This window comes from Drosophila busckii, chromosome 3R, assembly GCF_011750605.1.
Source record: "Drosophila busckii strain San Diego stock center, stock number 13000-0081.31 chromosome 3R, ASM1175060v1, whole genome shotgun sequence".
Classification (NCBI taxonomy): domain Eukaryota; kingdom Metazoa; phylum Arthropoda; class Insecta; order Diptera; family Drosophilidae; genus Drosophila; species Drosophila busckii.
This window is the reverse complement of record NC_046607.1, coordinates 7,040,636-7,056,106: the sequence shown is the minus strand read 5'-3', so window position 1 is coordinate 7,056,106 and position 15,471 is coordinate 7,040,636. Positions and strand designations below refer to the sequence as shown.

The following is a 15,471-nucleotide window of genomic DNA, read 5'->3' as shown; positions in this document are numbered from 1 at the left end:
ATTATTTAAAAATGATAAGAGATAGTAACAATAATAATATAATATAGTAAAACAATAATACAATCGTTTGTTTGTTGATAAAATTCTACGCAAAAATATGCACACACACGCTTACAGTGCAGATTATAAATAAAGCCGGGAGAGCGTGTTTGTTTTTTTTAGGCGTGTGTCAATACATACATACATACACACACACACACATGCATACACTTGTTGATTTCTCTAGAGCTGACGCTCAAAAACCGGATGATAAGTATAAGTGTGCAGTACCAGCGCGTGTCAGTGTTTTGCTGTTCTTTGATCGAGAGTAACGTGCTAGGAATATTTAATTGAGAATGTCGGAAAAAGGTAAGGCGTAGTTCAAGCATATCAAATCTTAATTATTTACAAAAATTTTCCACAATGCTCTAGCCTGTTGCCACGGTCCCGGTTATGCAACACCGCTGGATGCTATGAAAAATGGTCCGCGAGAGAAACTTTTATATACGGTAACCATACAGCCCAATGTGGATGAGCCCCACGGCGATTATCTTGCCACAATCGATGTTGATCCCGAAAGTCCCACCTACTGTCAGGTAATTAGTGCGAGCAAAGGTTAAAATGATTTTCTTTAATTGTCGTTTGATTTGGCAGATCGTTCATCGCACTTTTACGAACAGAAAAGGAAACGAGCTGCATCATTCTGGATGGAATGCCTGCTCCAGCTGCTACTACGTGGACAAAAACGCCAAGACTGTGCCAAAGCGCAGTAGATTGGTGCTGCCCTCGTTGAACTCAGATTTTATTTATATTTTGGATGTTGTCACTGATCCGCGCAAGCCCGAAATTATAAAGGTTATCGATGGCGATGTGCTAAAGAGTCACAATGTCACTGCACCGCATACGACGCATTGCCTAGCTAATGGCAATATAATGATCTCTACCATGGGCGACGCCAAGGGCAATGCTAAGGGAGAGTTCATTTTATTTGATGCCGACTTCAATTGCGTTGGCACTTGGACTAAAGGTGAACGCAAAGCGATATGCGGCTATGACTTCTGGTATCAGCCCTATTTTGATGTTATGGCGTCGTCTGAGTGGGGTGCGCCCAATAAATTCCGACGCGGCTGGAACACTGAGGACTTGGAGGATATGTCGCAGTACGGCTGCAGAATTAATTTTTATAAATGGTCCACACAGACGCTATATCAAACTGTTGATCTTGGACTTGAAGGCGTTACGCCCTTGGAAATACGCTTTATGCATAATCCGAAGCGTCCCGATGGTTTTGTTGGCTGCGGCTTGAACGCAATTGTTTATTATTTCAAGAAAAAGGACGACTCGGATGAGTTTGTGGTGAAGAAAGTCATTGACATACCACGAAAACTAGTGGATCGTGGCACAGGCACGGCCGCTGAGATGGGCGGTATGATTTCCGATATTATTATTTCGCTGGATGACAAATTTCTTTATGTCAACTGTTGGCTGCATGGCGATGTGAGGCAATATGATATAACAAACCCAGAGGAGCCAAAGCTTGTGTCGCAGTTGTTCTTAGGTGGCGCCATTTGCAGCGATCTCACCGATGTGATCGTTAAAGAAGACAAGGAATGGACCGTAAGTGCGCAGCATTATTGGTTATAAACAAATGTTCAATGTTTTATATTGTAGGAAAGACCACCACCATGTTATATTAAGGGTCGTCGCTTGGAAGGCGGTCCACAGATGATGCAACTCTCTCTCGATGGCAAACGCTTGTATGTGTCATCCTCACTCTATTCGCCTTGGGATAAGCAGGTAAGTGAGCTAAGCTATTGTTTGCACTAACGAACTATTCTAATAGTTGCTGCTTATTTTTAGTTCTATCCTGAAATGGTTTCCAAGGGTGGACATGTTGTGCTGATCGATGTTGATGCTGTGAATGGCGGCATGAAATTAAACGAAGATTTTCTGGTTGACTTTGGAAAGGAGCCCTATGGACCAACTTTGCCGCATGAAATGCGCTATCCTGGTGGAGATTGCACCTCAGATATATGGCTAGCCAACGATAAGTAATTTTGTTATAAGCACATTTGAATGAATTTACAAAATAAAATTTAAATGAACATTTATTTAAGCACACTTTTAGAACAAAAATGGTGTATCAGGAATTTTACTAGCTGTGCTCAAAATAGTCTCAACTGGCTGCAATATAAATTCGTAAACACGTTGCGCGCTATAAAAAAAAAAGTTTAAAGCCTTGGATTAAATTTTAAATTTGTTTAAGCATACTTACTTTTTATCGCAGGTGCCATTTATAAAACCATTTGCTAGTCCATTTAGTACATGATGTTGAAATAATAGAATGTGCACCAGATAGGCCAGATTGAAGGGCACTAAAAGCTGTGAGCAGGGTATGCGCTGCAGCAAAGTCAATATACGATTGCTATTCATGTTTAAGCTGCAAAACTTTTGCCACACAACTTGACTGGCAATAACCACAGCGAGCGACATAAGGGTTAAGGGCATGCGTTTGGGAAAACCGAAGGCAGCACCGCTCAAAAATGCAGCAAGTAAAGTTGCAGGCTTAATGCCCAAGCTGCTTGCCAACAAGCATTGTATGAGCTACAAATTATAAGCTTAATAATCTTATAGCCAAGTTAGCAAAGCGGCTTACCTTATATATGCCCATATAGCTTAGCATAAAGCCAGTTGTTTTTAATTGCAATTTTCGCAGCATTTGGCTTCGCGTTAGTATTGCATGCAAAGCATCCATAGCTAGACCTATTTGTAAATAACTGAATAATTCCATTAGTGCCTGCTTGAGTCGCGCCTTATTCTGCATTTTATGGTAGTCACTTGTCAATGGGCGTGGTCGTATAAACCAAAAGCCAGTGTAGCCCAAGGACTGTTGTTGTTGTAGCACCAGCAAGGAGCAGATCATGAACACCAGCGTTTGAGCAGCTCCTGAATGCACCAGTCGCAGATTCAGCTGACGCATTGCGCCCTCAATGGCCTGTAAGGAAAAAGCTTGAGAGCGAACTTAACCGACTTTTTAATACACTTTGATACTTTTAAGTAAAAGCGCGATTTTGAAGCTAAATTAGATTAGAGTATATGAGCCTAACTAAACCTAGAGTATTTGAAACTTAACAATTTAAAATAAGCTGCAGCTGATCTAGGGTATATGTCTATTATTGTATATAATAAATTTGGCAATTTATATGATACGTTCAATCTATTTTGCCAACTGTCTTCCAATTTCTCTTTCCTATAAAAAATAAATATATATATCCGAATAGTTCAGTTTAACTTACAGCATGTGTTATACCCGTCACATAGAAAAGCTGAACTTTGCCGGGTGCCAGCCAAATGATTTGTGATCCCAAAAAGCAGGATATAAACGGCGTATAGCATTTAACAAAACGTCCATTTAAATGACGAAATATGCACATCAGATAGAACGTTAACGCATTTATGTGAGCTCCCAAACTGCAAACTTGCACATAATTCTTTACAGTGCACCACAAGCGAGATTTGCTGCGCTTGCGCCAATTAAACACCAATGGAAACTAACAAAATATTAATTAATATTTGTTGTTTATATAAATTCACTTTACACACCAACAAAATTGGCAAATAATATTTAGCGCTCGACACATGATTGCGATACAAATTCCAGATGAAAGCCTCGGTGCAGCTTTGATGTGGCAAGCTGTGCAATATTTTGGAGCAGTGTATACGATTCAAAGGATATTTAAAGATCTTGCTGGGTGCAACCATTTCAACTACTTTTGTATAACTGCAAGTACATTAAATTAATCGACTCAGCTGTGAGTTCAAATCAAGTGTTAATGGGCTATGCTAATTTAATAGAAGCAATGGGTATGCATAGGCGAGGGTTGCTCGAGCGCCTAATTTTTGGATTTTTGGTGTATAAATTAAAGTTCATTTCTAATCTAGCGCTAAATAAATAAATACAAATTTACTATTTACTAAATTTATTTAGAGTTCTGGCAAACTTGAAATACAATTCCCCCTCTTTTACAATATTAAGTATACGCCTTGTTGCGTTTGCTTAATGAACTTTTAATTTAAACATTTTCCAAATACATACATATGCATTAATACAATCGTTCGCGTTCATTTGTAGCGAAATACAGTCGCCTAATCAACCTCCTCGACAGTGGGTCCGGTGCTGGATTTGCCGCCAGCTTTGCCCTTTGGAGCAGCGCCGCCGTGTAGTTTGGTCATGATGGGCGTGCAGACGCGCTGGCATTCCTTTAAATGATGCTCATACTCTTCCTTGTCGGCCAGCGTATTGCCATCCAGCCAGGCGGACTCCTTGGCGCACTTGTCGCGCACCTTGCTGCGATCAGCTTCGTCCAATGAGCCAGCGGGTGCCTCATCCACCGCCTGCTTGCAGCCATATATATAACTCTCTAAGCCATTGCGCGCCTGCACGCGCTCACGCTGCTGATTGTCCTCGTCCTTGTATTTCTCAGCCTCGCTTAACATGCGATCAATCTCGGCCTTGGACAGACGGCCCTTGTCGTTGGTTATGGTGATCTTCTCGGATTTGCCAGTGCTGCTGTCCTTGGCGCTGACATGCAGTATGCCATCAGCATTTAGATCAAAGGTGACATCGATCTTGGGCACGCCACGTGGCGCTGGCGGTATGCCGGTTAAATTGAATGTGCCCAGCAAATTGTTATCCTTGGTCAAGGCTCGCTCGCCCTCGTACACTTGTATGGTCACCGCATTCTGATTGTCGCTGTAGGTGGTGAAGGTTTGCTGCTGCTTGCAGGGAATGCGCGCATTGCGCTCCACCAGCTTGGTCATGACACCACCAGCGGTCTCAATGCCCAGCGACAGCGGCGTTACATCCACCAGCAGCAAATCCTGGATCTGTGAGCTGCCCACGCCCGTCATTATGGCAGCCTGCACGGCAGCGCCATAGGCCACCGCCTCGTCGGGATTGATGGACAAGTTGAGCTGCTTGCCGCCAAAGAAATCCTGCAGCAGGCGCTGTATTTTTGGTATGCGCGTTGAGCCACCCACCAGCACCACATCGTGTATGACCTTCTTGTCCATTTTGGCATCGTTCAGCGCACGCTCCACCGGCTGCAGCGTCGAGCGAAACAGATCCATGTTCAGCTCCTCAAAGCGTGCGCGTGAGATTTTCGAATAGAAGTCAATGCCCTCATGCAGCGCATCAATCTCCAGTGACGCCTCCGTGCTGGAGGACAATGTGCGCTTGGCGCGCTCACAGGCGGTGCGTAGACGCCGCAGGGCGCGCACATTGCTGCTCAGATTGCTCTTGTGCTTGCGCTTGAATTCCTCCACAAAGTGATTGACCAAACGATTATCGAAATCCTCGCCACCCAAATGCGTATCACCCGCCGTGGCCTTCACCTCAAACAGCGAGCCCTCATCAATGGTGAGTATGGAGACATCAAAGGTGCCGCCGCCCAAATCAAATATCAACACATTACGCTCGCCTTTGAGATTCTTGTCCAGGCCATAGGCCAAGGCAGCCGCTGTTGGCTCATTGATAATGCGCAGCACATTCAAGCCCGCAATGGAGCCCGCATCTTTGGTGGCCTGACGTTGCGAGTCATTGAAATAGGCTGGCACCGTAATCACCGCATCCTTCACCTTGGCACCCAGATACACCTCGGCAGTCTCACGCATTTTGGTCAACACCATGGAGCTAATCTCCTCGGGTGCAAAGCGCTTGCGTTCGCCCTTGAACTCCACTTCGATCTTGGGCTTGCCGCCATCGCTGACCACCTTAAAGGGCCAATGCTTGAGGTCCTCCTTTATTTTCGGATCATCAAACTTGCGTCCAATCAAACGCTTTGCATCAAAGACCGTATTCTTGGCATTCATAGCCACCTGCAATGGCAAACGCGAGCATGAGTCAGCTGCTATTTTTAAATTGTGGAACATCCGCTTTATATACATAAATCAGCTAAATTATTTACATATATAAACAGTAGGCACTCGCAGTTGAAAATTCTGCACAATATGTTTCAATATTTAAAATAATAATCAAAATTATTAATTGCTTAGCTATCAGCAATAATATGAAATTTGTTTGTTTTTTTTATTATATTTGCTTAACTCATTGCTATCCATAATTGGTAATGATGACTTAGCTACGCACCTGATTCTTAGCCGCATCGCCAATGAGACGCTCCGTATCGTTAAAAGCCACATAACTGGGTGTGGTGCGATTGCCCTGATCGTTGGCGATGATCTCCACTTTATTGTTCTGCCAGACGCCCACACAGGAGTAGGTGGTGCCCAAATCAATGCCAATTGCCGGTGCTTTGACCATTTTTCTTGGAATGCTTTGCTTCTTTGAATGATTCACTTGCCGCTGCTGCTGCTTTTGCTGCTTTTGCTTCTGCTGCTGACGTCTAACTAAATCGATCGCTCACTGAGCTTTGAATGTTGCAATATTTTTTTTTGGTGCCGCTTGCCTTGCACAAAATGTATTACTTATATTTTTGGGCAATTCTACAAAACGAGTCGATATTTACTGAATTTTCACACGCCGACAATTTCGACAATCTTTGGAGATTCTGACGTTTGTTCTAGAAAGTGATTGCCGCTGCTGACGTTTGGCATTGTGTTTACTACGTTCTCGGGCATTCACTTTAGGCATAAAAAATATACTTTTCAAAATTTATAGATGGAACAGCAAAATTGCCTAGATTGCATATATTTAAATTATATAAATATTACTTTAATAATCTAACCTCTTCTTTTGAACTTTTGTTATCTTTCTGACATCACGAGGTTTATTTTTTGTTATAAATGTTTTTTAGTTGACATAAAATACGTTACCAAATAAAGTGATATTTTCATATTTGGTTATTATGCTGTTTATTAAGAAACATCTTGGGTAATTAAAATTGATGTAGCATAAAGTAATTAAATAAATTCCATTCATCAGCGCTTGCCCTTCTTTTTCTTCTTTTGTCCATCCGGCCAGGAGAATCCACGCGACTTAAGCACATCCTTGCAATGAAATTTATAAAAATGAATATTTTATGTTATATATATTTTTTTTTATTCACCTGCACATTATGACAAACATAATAGGCATTGTCCATGGCGGCATCGTTGAAAATATCACAACCTATAGACTTGCCCACGCCTCCTTTCTTTTTACCACCCCCAGCGCCATCCTTTTTCTTCTTATCCTCGCCTTCGGCACCATTGCTTGATGTAGAGTCTTTGCTATTACGTTTCTTTTTGCTTTTTGGAGGCATGTACAATTTTTTAAAACTGATAACACTGTTTAATCGATTTAAATACAACGTAGCATGGCAACGTATAAAAGCTTACATTCCACAGACAGCTCAAAAGCTTTTGTGGCGCAGTCGGACTGCTCTTTTGAATTGATTCGAACGAAATGGAAATGTTTGTTAAAATCCTTACAAACCAAATCAACGAATCAATCCACTCCGCATTGATGTTTGGCGTAGATAACATTTTGATAGCATAAGGATTTAAGCCATTTTCCAATTTAATGTTTTACGTCATTATACACTTTGACATTCTTGTAAAAAAATGGGAAAGGGTATTATGAATTTGTGCAAATGTATGTAACAGGGAGAAGGAGGCGTGGCAGACCCTACGAAGTATATATATTCTTGATCAGCAAGACAAACTGAGTCGATATAGCCATGTCCGTCTGTCTGTATGTATGAGCAACTGTTTCCCAGCAACTATAAGAGCTAGAGCAACCAAACTTGATATGTAGGTGCTCCTATATCCAGGACATATCGCTTTTATTTTATTTCCTCTCGCCCCCTCCGCCGCAAGACGAAAAAAATATTACACCCACAATATTTAGCAATTAAACAATATTTAAAAATCTGAAATAAATCACAAATATGCCTTATCATGTTTTTGACCGATGTCGAAAGTTTCAGAACGATCGGATAACAGCAAAATACTTTTGCTATATCTAGCCTGAAATACCCGTGTCTAACATACATATATAATAATATTAAATTATTTTATTTATTTATTTAATATATATTTTTAGTATGTATATATAACAAAAAAGTGCAGCAGATAGAATTGAGGTCTTTGTACAGGAAATGACAAAAGCAAATAATTTTGTATGATTCTGGAGTCCTGCTAGTTATTATTAAACTCATTGTATTCAGAGTTAAGCATAAATAATTATTTAATTGATAGACCAATTTCAAATAAACTTGGTTGGCAATTGAGACATTTTTATTTATTCTGGCTGACTGCACCGAACTTTGATGTATCGGGCAACGTGATGTCGGCTGCGCCCAACTTTCCGTATGTGCTTCTTAAAAATGTGGACAACGCATTTCGAATTGATCAGTTTGCAAAAGTGGAGCTTACTATCGGCGATATTATCGCAGAATCAATTAAATAATGTTATGTATGTGCGTATAGCTTTGAATGTTTACTTAAATAAAATAACTGCAAAGACGAATTTTACATTATTATAATGTTGATTGATATGCTACTTAAAAACACTTATTGTGTTCCAACGTATATCGAACTAGCTACTATGCCCATCATAACTCCGATCTCTAACCGCATACATAGTATGTATTACATACAAACATTCGTATATATGTTAATATAGTCGGCCCATATTTTTTCAATGGTTTCTAAACGTGTTAATATCTGCATAGCAGAAAAAGTAAGTAAATATTTATTATAAATACTAAATATTTTAATAGCACCAGTACTAATTAAGTAAAGTAACTAGCTTTTTTTAAATTACACAAAGAAAACATAACCTTTCATCATCCTTTACATTATATATTTGCCGTGTTACTTAAAAATACATAAATATGAATTAAAATTTATATCTTATGGCAGACATTGCTTAGTTTATGAGCATGTAGCTTAACTTAAGTATTTTGCCGATCGACGGAATAAAAAATATTACGACTTAAGGCTCTAATATAAGGTATCAGGGCAAAGTTCAGATTTGCAGGTTGACGTCATAACGTTGAATGAGGCAGGAGGTTCAAGAATTGAAGTTCCTTAAAAGTTACTTCAGCAAACTGTTTCCAAAAATTCAATGGAGAAAGAGCAATTATGTACATAAAAGTTGTATTCTTGCAAATTACAGGGATCATTGTAAATTGTGCGATGTTCTAGCGCTAGAAAATAGCAGCAGAGTTTTATATGATATGATATCGCTTATTCTCATTTAAAACCCGAAGTTCGAATCCTAGCTCATTAGTTCATCCAGTTTGGTGAAGAACGTCATAAGTATATTATTTTCCACAAGCCTAATTATAGTACATACATACTACAATTGAACTAGTTCAGCTAGCTAGGTTTCATGTTGTCTAATTTTAAAGGACAGTAACCAGTATAAGTAGAAGTCCGTTCCTTTAACTTTCTCCATTCGCTGCATATTGATTGTTTTCAGCTGATCGAATGTCCTTAGCTCTGAGATTCTTATAACACCAGCTCGTTCTTCTAACAATAAGAACTCGCTCTGACCAATGTAGCTGTGGTATTTTCTCGTTTTTATGCTAAATGTAAGTGGCCGTAGCATTTACCCATCTCTGCGAATATTCATGGTTTTCCATTGGCGATTATAAGCCGGCGATTGGCTCACAGCTTCCTATCATATAATATGTGTGTCGACGAAAGTCTCTGTAGCCGTAACATATGTGCCTAAAAATCAAGATGCTTATTATTTAAATGTTTATAAAGCAAATTAAAAGCGACAAAGTAGTTACCACTAACAATGCAAATGCCTTGATGGTATCCAAGAGTCGACATTGCAAACAGGAATGGAAGTTCTCGCTACTATGCAGTTGAATGTCCTTGTAGATTATGATAATTTAAAATTTGAACAACGCACAATAGGTAAAATGTCAAAAATGTTGGCTTAAGGTCTGGTTTAAAAGCAAGAGAGCTGAAATTAAAAACAAGCGTTAAAATAATTTTGTTTTATAGAATAGGGTATCACAAAGTTGGGCGAGTGTAATATACCAGAACAACGGAGGTGTGGCAGAACCCATAAAGTTAGTATATACTTGTATCTCAAGAAGTCGGAAACTATAAGAGTTAGACACTCCAAATCAAATAGAAAACAAAAGGGATTTAGGCCCACAAAAACAATTTACTCCTACAATTTTGTAAGAGAATCTTGTCATTTTGACTGATGCCACAAATTTTAGCCCGATCGAATAAATAGACGTTAACAGCGGCGGCTTGCTCAACCTAAATGCGCTTTTTGTAGTTGCATTGATAATTTACTGATAATGCAAGGCATTTTCTACATTTTTATAACTTAATTGATATCTGATTAGAAAGTTTAGCAAAAGCACAATTCGTCTTGGTACCATACGGTAGTTATTGTTGAGTAACAATATGGATAGTACAACGATAAACTTTTAAGTCCTAGCAGAAAAAGTAATTAATTAATTAATTTATTGGTTTTATATTCATATTGAATAATATTAGGTGTCTACAGAGAGTTAGAGAGTTTAACTAAATGTAATGGATCTTATTCATGTAATTTCTTGGTTTTACAATTAGTTCGTTGAAAATGCATTTATTGTTAATGGCTTATATCTACTTTTATATTGAATTCATACTAAGTTTATGTGCTAGTACTCACTGACTCATGTCTTGAAGCTTCCAGAAATTTAAAGTAACCATAGTAGAACATGTGTTTACTTGAGACATATAGTGTTGACTGAAATCAAAAGTGTGTATACAATGTGCATTTTAATCATCTTAAATTTACTTATATATGTTTAAATAAATACACATATACATATATGTTTCTTATAATATAAAATATTATATATTAAATTACTGATAACTGAACATTGCGAAACAATTTCCATGACGAATACGAAGACCCTTCAGTACAGTATTTTATATAATATAACATTGATGTTTTCCTACCTCCATTATATAAAATACTTACTGTACTTATAAATACTTTTAATAATAAATTTTAATGTATATTTAATATTAAATATTTCTTAAAACTGCACTCTTAATCTGTTACTACGATTTTCCTTTTTGAAATCGATGAATAACTCTTGGCACATACAAATATTTGACTGGAACACTAATAGCGACGAACTAATAGTAAACGGTGATTCTCTGAAAGTTTAGACAGGAAGGCTCAAATTAACTGTTATCAAAATCGTAAAAAGTATATAATACTTTTAGCGAATGCACTTTATACTAATCTATTTAATCAAAGCTTTTTTTATTGATCTTTAGTTGTAATAGTTTTATTTGTAGTTTTTGAACAATCGCTGATTACACTATTTTACAACCTTTTAACCTTAGAGCAGCTATGATATTATATAAATCTAGTTTAATTAAAACTACTTTATTTTCAGATGTTTGCGATTGCGATTATTTTTTTTATATCTTTGGGTACTCCGGTGAAGAGTATCTCTAAATTGAATACTGTAGTAGATGATTGTGGATGTACCTTCAGCTATTCCAAGTACAATGAAGTTGTTGCTAACTGTTCCAGCTCCGAAAACAGTGACTATAGCTGTGTTCGAACACAAGAGCCCGTCTATCTGTCGTTGCAATATCAAAATTTTACGGAAATCCCAACAGCACTATATCGGATCCCATTTAATTCATTAAAGCAACTTGATTTGTCACGGAATAAAATCCAACACATTCCGCAGGATTTTCTAAAATTCTTTCCTAACATAAGCAATTTGACTTTGACTTATAACCACCTAACTGATCCATACGAGTTGATGCACATAAGGGAATATGTTATCACTCATTTGGCTTACAATAAATTCAACTGTGATTGCAAAGATTCAAGACTTCCAACGCTGCGAAAACACATGCCGGTATACGAAAATAGTTAAACAAATAGAATCCAAGATGACTCTTATTCGTTTATTGCAGAAATTGCACACTTCTGTTATTTGTGCCACCGACGATCCCGGAAAACCTGTTGAAAGTCTAACGGTTCATTGTCATGAAATCTTAAGTGTTGAAAATAATTGGACACCATTAATTATTATTATTATTATTAGTATTAGTATTATCGCGGCAATCAGTATTTTTTATGGAATTCGGTGGATAAAAAATATGATATAGCTTTTTTTTTATACATATCATATCCATATTAAAAATATAATAACAATAATAATCCATAATATCCTCGTAAGCACATTAAAGTTGGTCGTTTGTCTTCCTGATCAAGAATATATACACCTCCCTGTTATATACATTTACACAACTTCAGAATAACCTTTTCAATTTTTTTATTTTATCAATTTAGTATAAAAGTATAATAAACGCATCCAGGTGCTGCAGAACCGTGTCCTGCGGCAAATCACTGACTGTCCCTGGTATGTGCGCGGCTCTACACTCCACAGAGATCTCAACGTGCACACAGTGGAGGAACAAATCGGACGCCACACAAGCCGATATGCGGACAAACTGGTGAGACACTCCAGCTTGCTCGCAAGAGGGCTATTCCCCGCAGACCCTTAAACGACTAGTCGTCAGGTGCTAAGTACAATTGGACGTCGAGTAAGATATCCTGCTACGTTCAATTCCGTCATAGGGCATCCATATCTGTTAATAGCTAATTCATTATATATTGTGAAGTGTTAAGTACCTTTATGTACTGTTCTTCATAAAATAAAAAAAAAAAAAAAATCACTTTATTTTGATATTGCCTTAATCCTCAGCTACTAGTTGTATCTAAGCCTATACGTATAAATAGCAAGTTAGTTATTTAGACACTTTGACATTTGTAAAAACCAGGGAAAAGGGTATTAGAAAGTTTCCATGTATGTAACAGGGGAAGAGGCGTGCAGACCCCATAAAAAAACTATATCCCTGACAGGCTCGACGAGCTGATCGATAATACTGCCATTCCGCCAACGCGCCGCGTCCTCCGTCCGCGGTATGAGTCGCGTTCATCAGCTCTATAAGAGCAGACAACAAAATTTGATATGAGGTCCTCCTATATTCCAGGACACTATCGGCTTTATTTATTTTTTTTATTTCCTCCCCCTCCCCCGAAAATCGAAAAAAACTATATATAAGCCAGTACAAAAATCTTTAAAAACTGAAATAAATCACAAAATTGCCTAGACATGTTTTTGTTCTGTGAAAATTTCAGAACGATCGGATAAATAACTGGTGTGTATTTATGTTATCTTTCTGTTAGATAGATGTTTTTTCTTTTGTAGCGGATAACCCAGATTGATAACCCAACTTGCTTTCATCTTGATCCATTTCAGAAAATGAAGAAAAAAAAAATTCTCTGATAGATTAAAGATATCTAGCCCATGTTGTAAGCTAATAATTTGATTCCACTAACAAAACCTAATCGTCCACTGTGCGACAGTCGGACATGAGAAAAAATGCAGCATATTTTTAGGCTGGAAGCTTAAATTTAAATTGCCGTTACTACTACTTAAAAGCTTTATTTATTTCTTTTATGTCAATATATTATTTTTAATATTCAAAACGCATCATCCCAAATATATGTGGAATTTGGTATGCATAGATGCAGATTCACCCTAACGAGTCACCCTAATGGTGGTAAAAAGCTTGTTGTAGCTTTTATGCTTCTGACAAGCTTTGCCAAGCACATTTGAAAGCACTTGGGTGGGTTGGGGGCACATTGGTATACCTAACGCTGCTCCACTTTTGCCCCAGCAGCCCTGACATGTACCAAAGAAGACAAAAAAGCAAAGTAGGTCAAGTAACGCGATGCCCTTGACACAAAAGTTTGTCCTTGATGCATGATGCTGATGCAGATGTCGGATGAATGCCTCAAGCATATGCAAACATAATGTTAGATATATGTGCATGCAACTAACATTAAGTTCAAAGCTGCAAATACTTTCAACAAGAAATAATAATAACTAACTTTGAATTAAATAGCAGCTGCAGTGAAGTTTTTGGCGCAGGCGCCAACAACAAATCCCAGTTTTGTCGCCAAACTGTCGGGTAGGTATATGCTTTATATATATGCTGACATACATAAGCTAAAGTAGAACTCTCTGTATGTAGGTCAACATAATTTAGCTGCTGCTTTACTTTATGTGATGGAAAAAAAGCCCAATTTGCAAGTTGATATGGCAATTGTTTAAATGTTGTCCAGGCATTAGCCGAACGATGCATTAGTTGTCATCATTGTTTGACATGCAACTTGCTTGTTTAGTTTAGTTTACAATAACGAATCTGACAGCTGGACGCAGCCAGACTTCAGCTCCCTTTTGCTTATCCTAGCGCATTGTGTTTGTTTTTTCCACGAAAAATTTACGATGCCAATGTCAACAATGCCGCACACTCTTTGTCATTGGGGTGCAGTAGCAACAACAACAGCAACACAGCAGCAGTTAGAAGATTCGTCGAGCCGTATAATTAATTTTTGAGCGTATCTTACGCCAGGTCTCCAGCTCCCCAACTTTTGCACTGCTTTGTCCACACTTCCTGGTAAGGTTCGTCTATTTGGCAACTTGATATACCACATTATGATTTGAAGCGACTCCCCCTTGGCTAAGAAACCAACAACAGACAGTTCAACTGCAACAGTCAGCTTGACATTCTAATGAACGAACACGCAACTGTAACTTGTAACTGCCACATGTCAAATTCCATGCCCACTAGCTGCCCCAGAGCAATTTGCTGCAGGCCTTAGCGTTGGCATCCTTCGTCCCTCATCAGCAATTGACGTGTAATTAGAGCCAGGTCAAGATTAAATGTGCCTTATATATAGCCCAACGTTCAATCTTCAAACTAATTGGCGTGAAAATTTGATAGTTTAGGTTTATTTATAATAGGTATGCCAACTATTTTAAAAATGTGGAAGCATTAGTAATTACGAATTGCTTAAAATGTAATCATATGGCGATATATGCTATATGGTATATGGTATATAATATGTATATGTATATAGAAAATCCGGTTTCGAAGGTAACACACACACCATCAATACAATAATGAACAATACAAAAAGAAAATAAAAACGGCGCCCTACCAAACACAAAACGAAAAGAGCGGCACTTGCTGCAGACTGAAAAGAAATACAAAAATAAAATGTAAACTGAAATGAAATCCGGTTTAAAATTTTATATATTTTTGAAATCAAATCGAACAGACGCACACACATATTCATGCACGCATGTGTGATTGGCAGTGGGGGGCTGGGGGCTGGGGTCTGTAGGAATGTCAGCATACGTCAAAGCCATCAAGTCGAAGGTGATGATGATATGTTTGGGGTTGGGGGCCTGAACAAAACTTTGTTAACCACCCACAGAATTTCCATTATGCTCTTTCCAATCAGACAAAACGAGGCCACTGTTAAGTTAACAGCAACTCCCGTTCTAATTGCCAAATGTGCGCGCTCTTATGTTGCTGTTAAGTTTGACGCTCTTGAGTTGGAACTCACACACACAAACACACACACACACATGCAACTTGAGACTCTCTTGGATTTGATAAACATTAGAGCGAGAGCTGTTC

General features: G+C 38.3%; 4 protein-coding genes and 1 long non-coding RNA gene across 7 annotated transcripts; 1 reads left to right on the top strand and 4 right to left on the bottom strand.

The window, feature by feature from the left end:
• Positions 1–238: 238 nt before the first annotated feature.
• On the top strand, positions 239–2,089 carry LOC108601668 (methanethiol oxidase). The gene is made up of 5 exons (XM_017989569.2): positions 239–348; positions 412–575; positions 634–1,596; positions 1,651–1,776; positions 1,840–2,089. The coding sequence occupies exons 1-5, from the start codon at positions 336–338 to the stop codon at positions 2,032–2,034; spliced, it is 1,461 nt and encodes a 486-aa protein (XP_017845058.1). The 5' UTR covers positions 239–335; the 3' UTR covers positions 2,035–2,089.
• Positions 2,070–3,749, bottom strand: LOC108601669. The gene is made up of 5 exons (XM_017989571.1): positions 3,583–3,749; positions 3,276–3,530; positions 2,636–2,974; positions 2,255–2,583; positions 2,070–2,194 (listed from the first exon to the last, which is right to left on the bottom strand). The coding sequence occupies exons 1-5, from the start codon at positions 3,739–3,741 to the stop codon at positions 2,104–2,106; spliced, it is 1,173 nt and encodes a 390-aa protein (XP_017845060.1). The 5' UTR covers positions 3,742–3,749; the 3' UTR covers positions 2,070–2,103.
• A 277-nt stretch (positions 3,750–4,026) lies between these two features.
• On the bottom strand, positions 4,027–6,565 carry LOC108603387 (heat shock 70 kDa protein cognate 2). Its single transcript, XM_017992158.1, has 2 exons — positions 6,128–6,565; positions 4,027–5,856 (listed from the first exon to the last, which is right to left on the bottom strand). The coding sequence occupies exons 1-2, from the start codon at positions 6,299–6,301 to the stop codon at positions 4,126–4,128; spliced, it is 1,905 nt and encodes a 634-aa protein (XP_017847647.1). The 5' UTR covers positions 6,302–6,565; the 3' UTR covers positions 4,027–4,125.
• Positions 6,566–6,889: 324 nt separating this feature from the next.
• On the bottom strand, positions 6,890–7,241 carry LOC108602718 (small lysine-rich protein 1). Its single transcript, XM_017990873.1, has 2 exons — positions 7,047–7,241; positions 6,890–6,987 (listed from the first exon to the last, which is right to left on the bottom strand). Exons 1-2 carry the CDS (start codon positions 7,239–7,241, stop codon positions 6,919–6,921), a joined length of 264 nt encoding a protein of 87 aa, XP_017846362.1. The 3' UTR covers positions 6,890–6,918.
• A 1,554-nt stretch (positions 7,242–8,795) lies between these two features.
• Positions 8,796–10,687, bottom strand: LOC108602334. Of its 3 annotated transcripts, none has more exons than XR_001915241.1 (3): positions 10,610–10,687; positions 9,730–9,901; positions 8,796–9,657 (listed from the first exon to the last, which is right to left on the bottom strand). It is a non-coding gene; the product is annotated as an uncharacterized LOC108602334 (long non-coding RNA). The 3 variants fall into 3 exon arrangements; XR_001915242.1 differs by lacking the exon at positions 10,610–10,687 and adding an exon at positions 9,979–10,267 and having other exon boundaries at positions 9,723–9,901; XR_001915240.1 differs by lacking the exon at positions 10,610–10,687 and adding an exon at positions 9,979–10,267.
• Between the last annotated feature and the right edge of the window lie 4,784 nt (positions 10,688–15,471).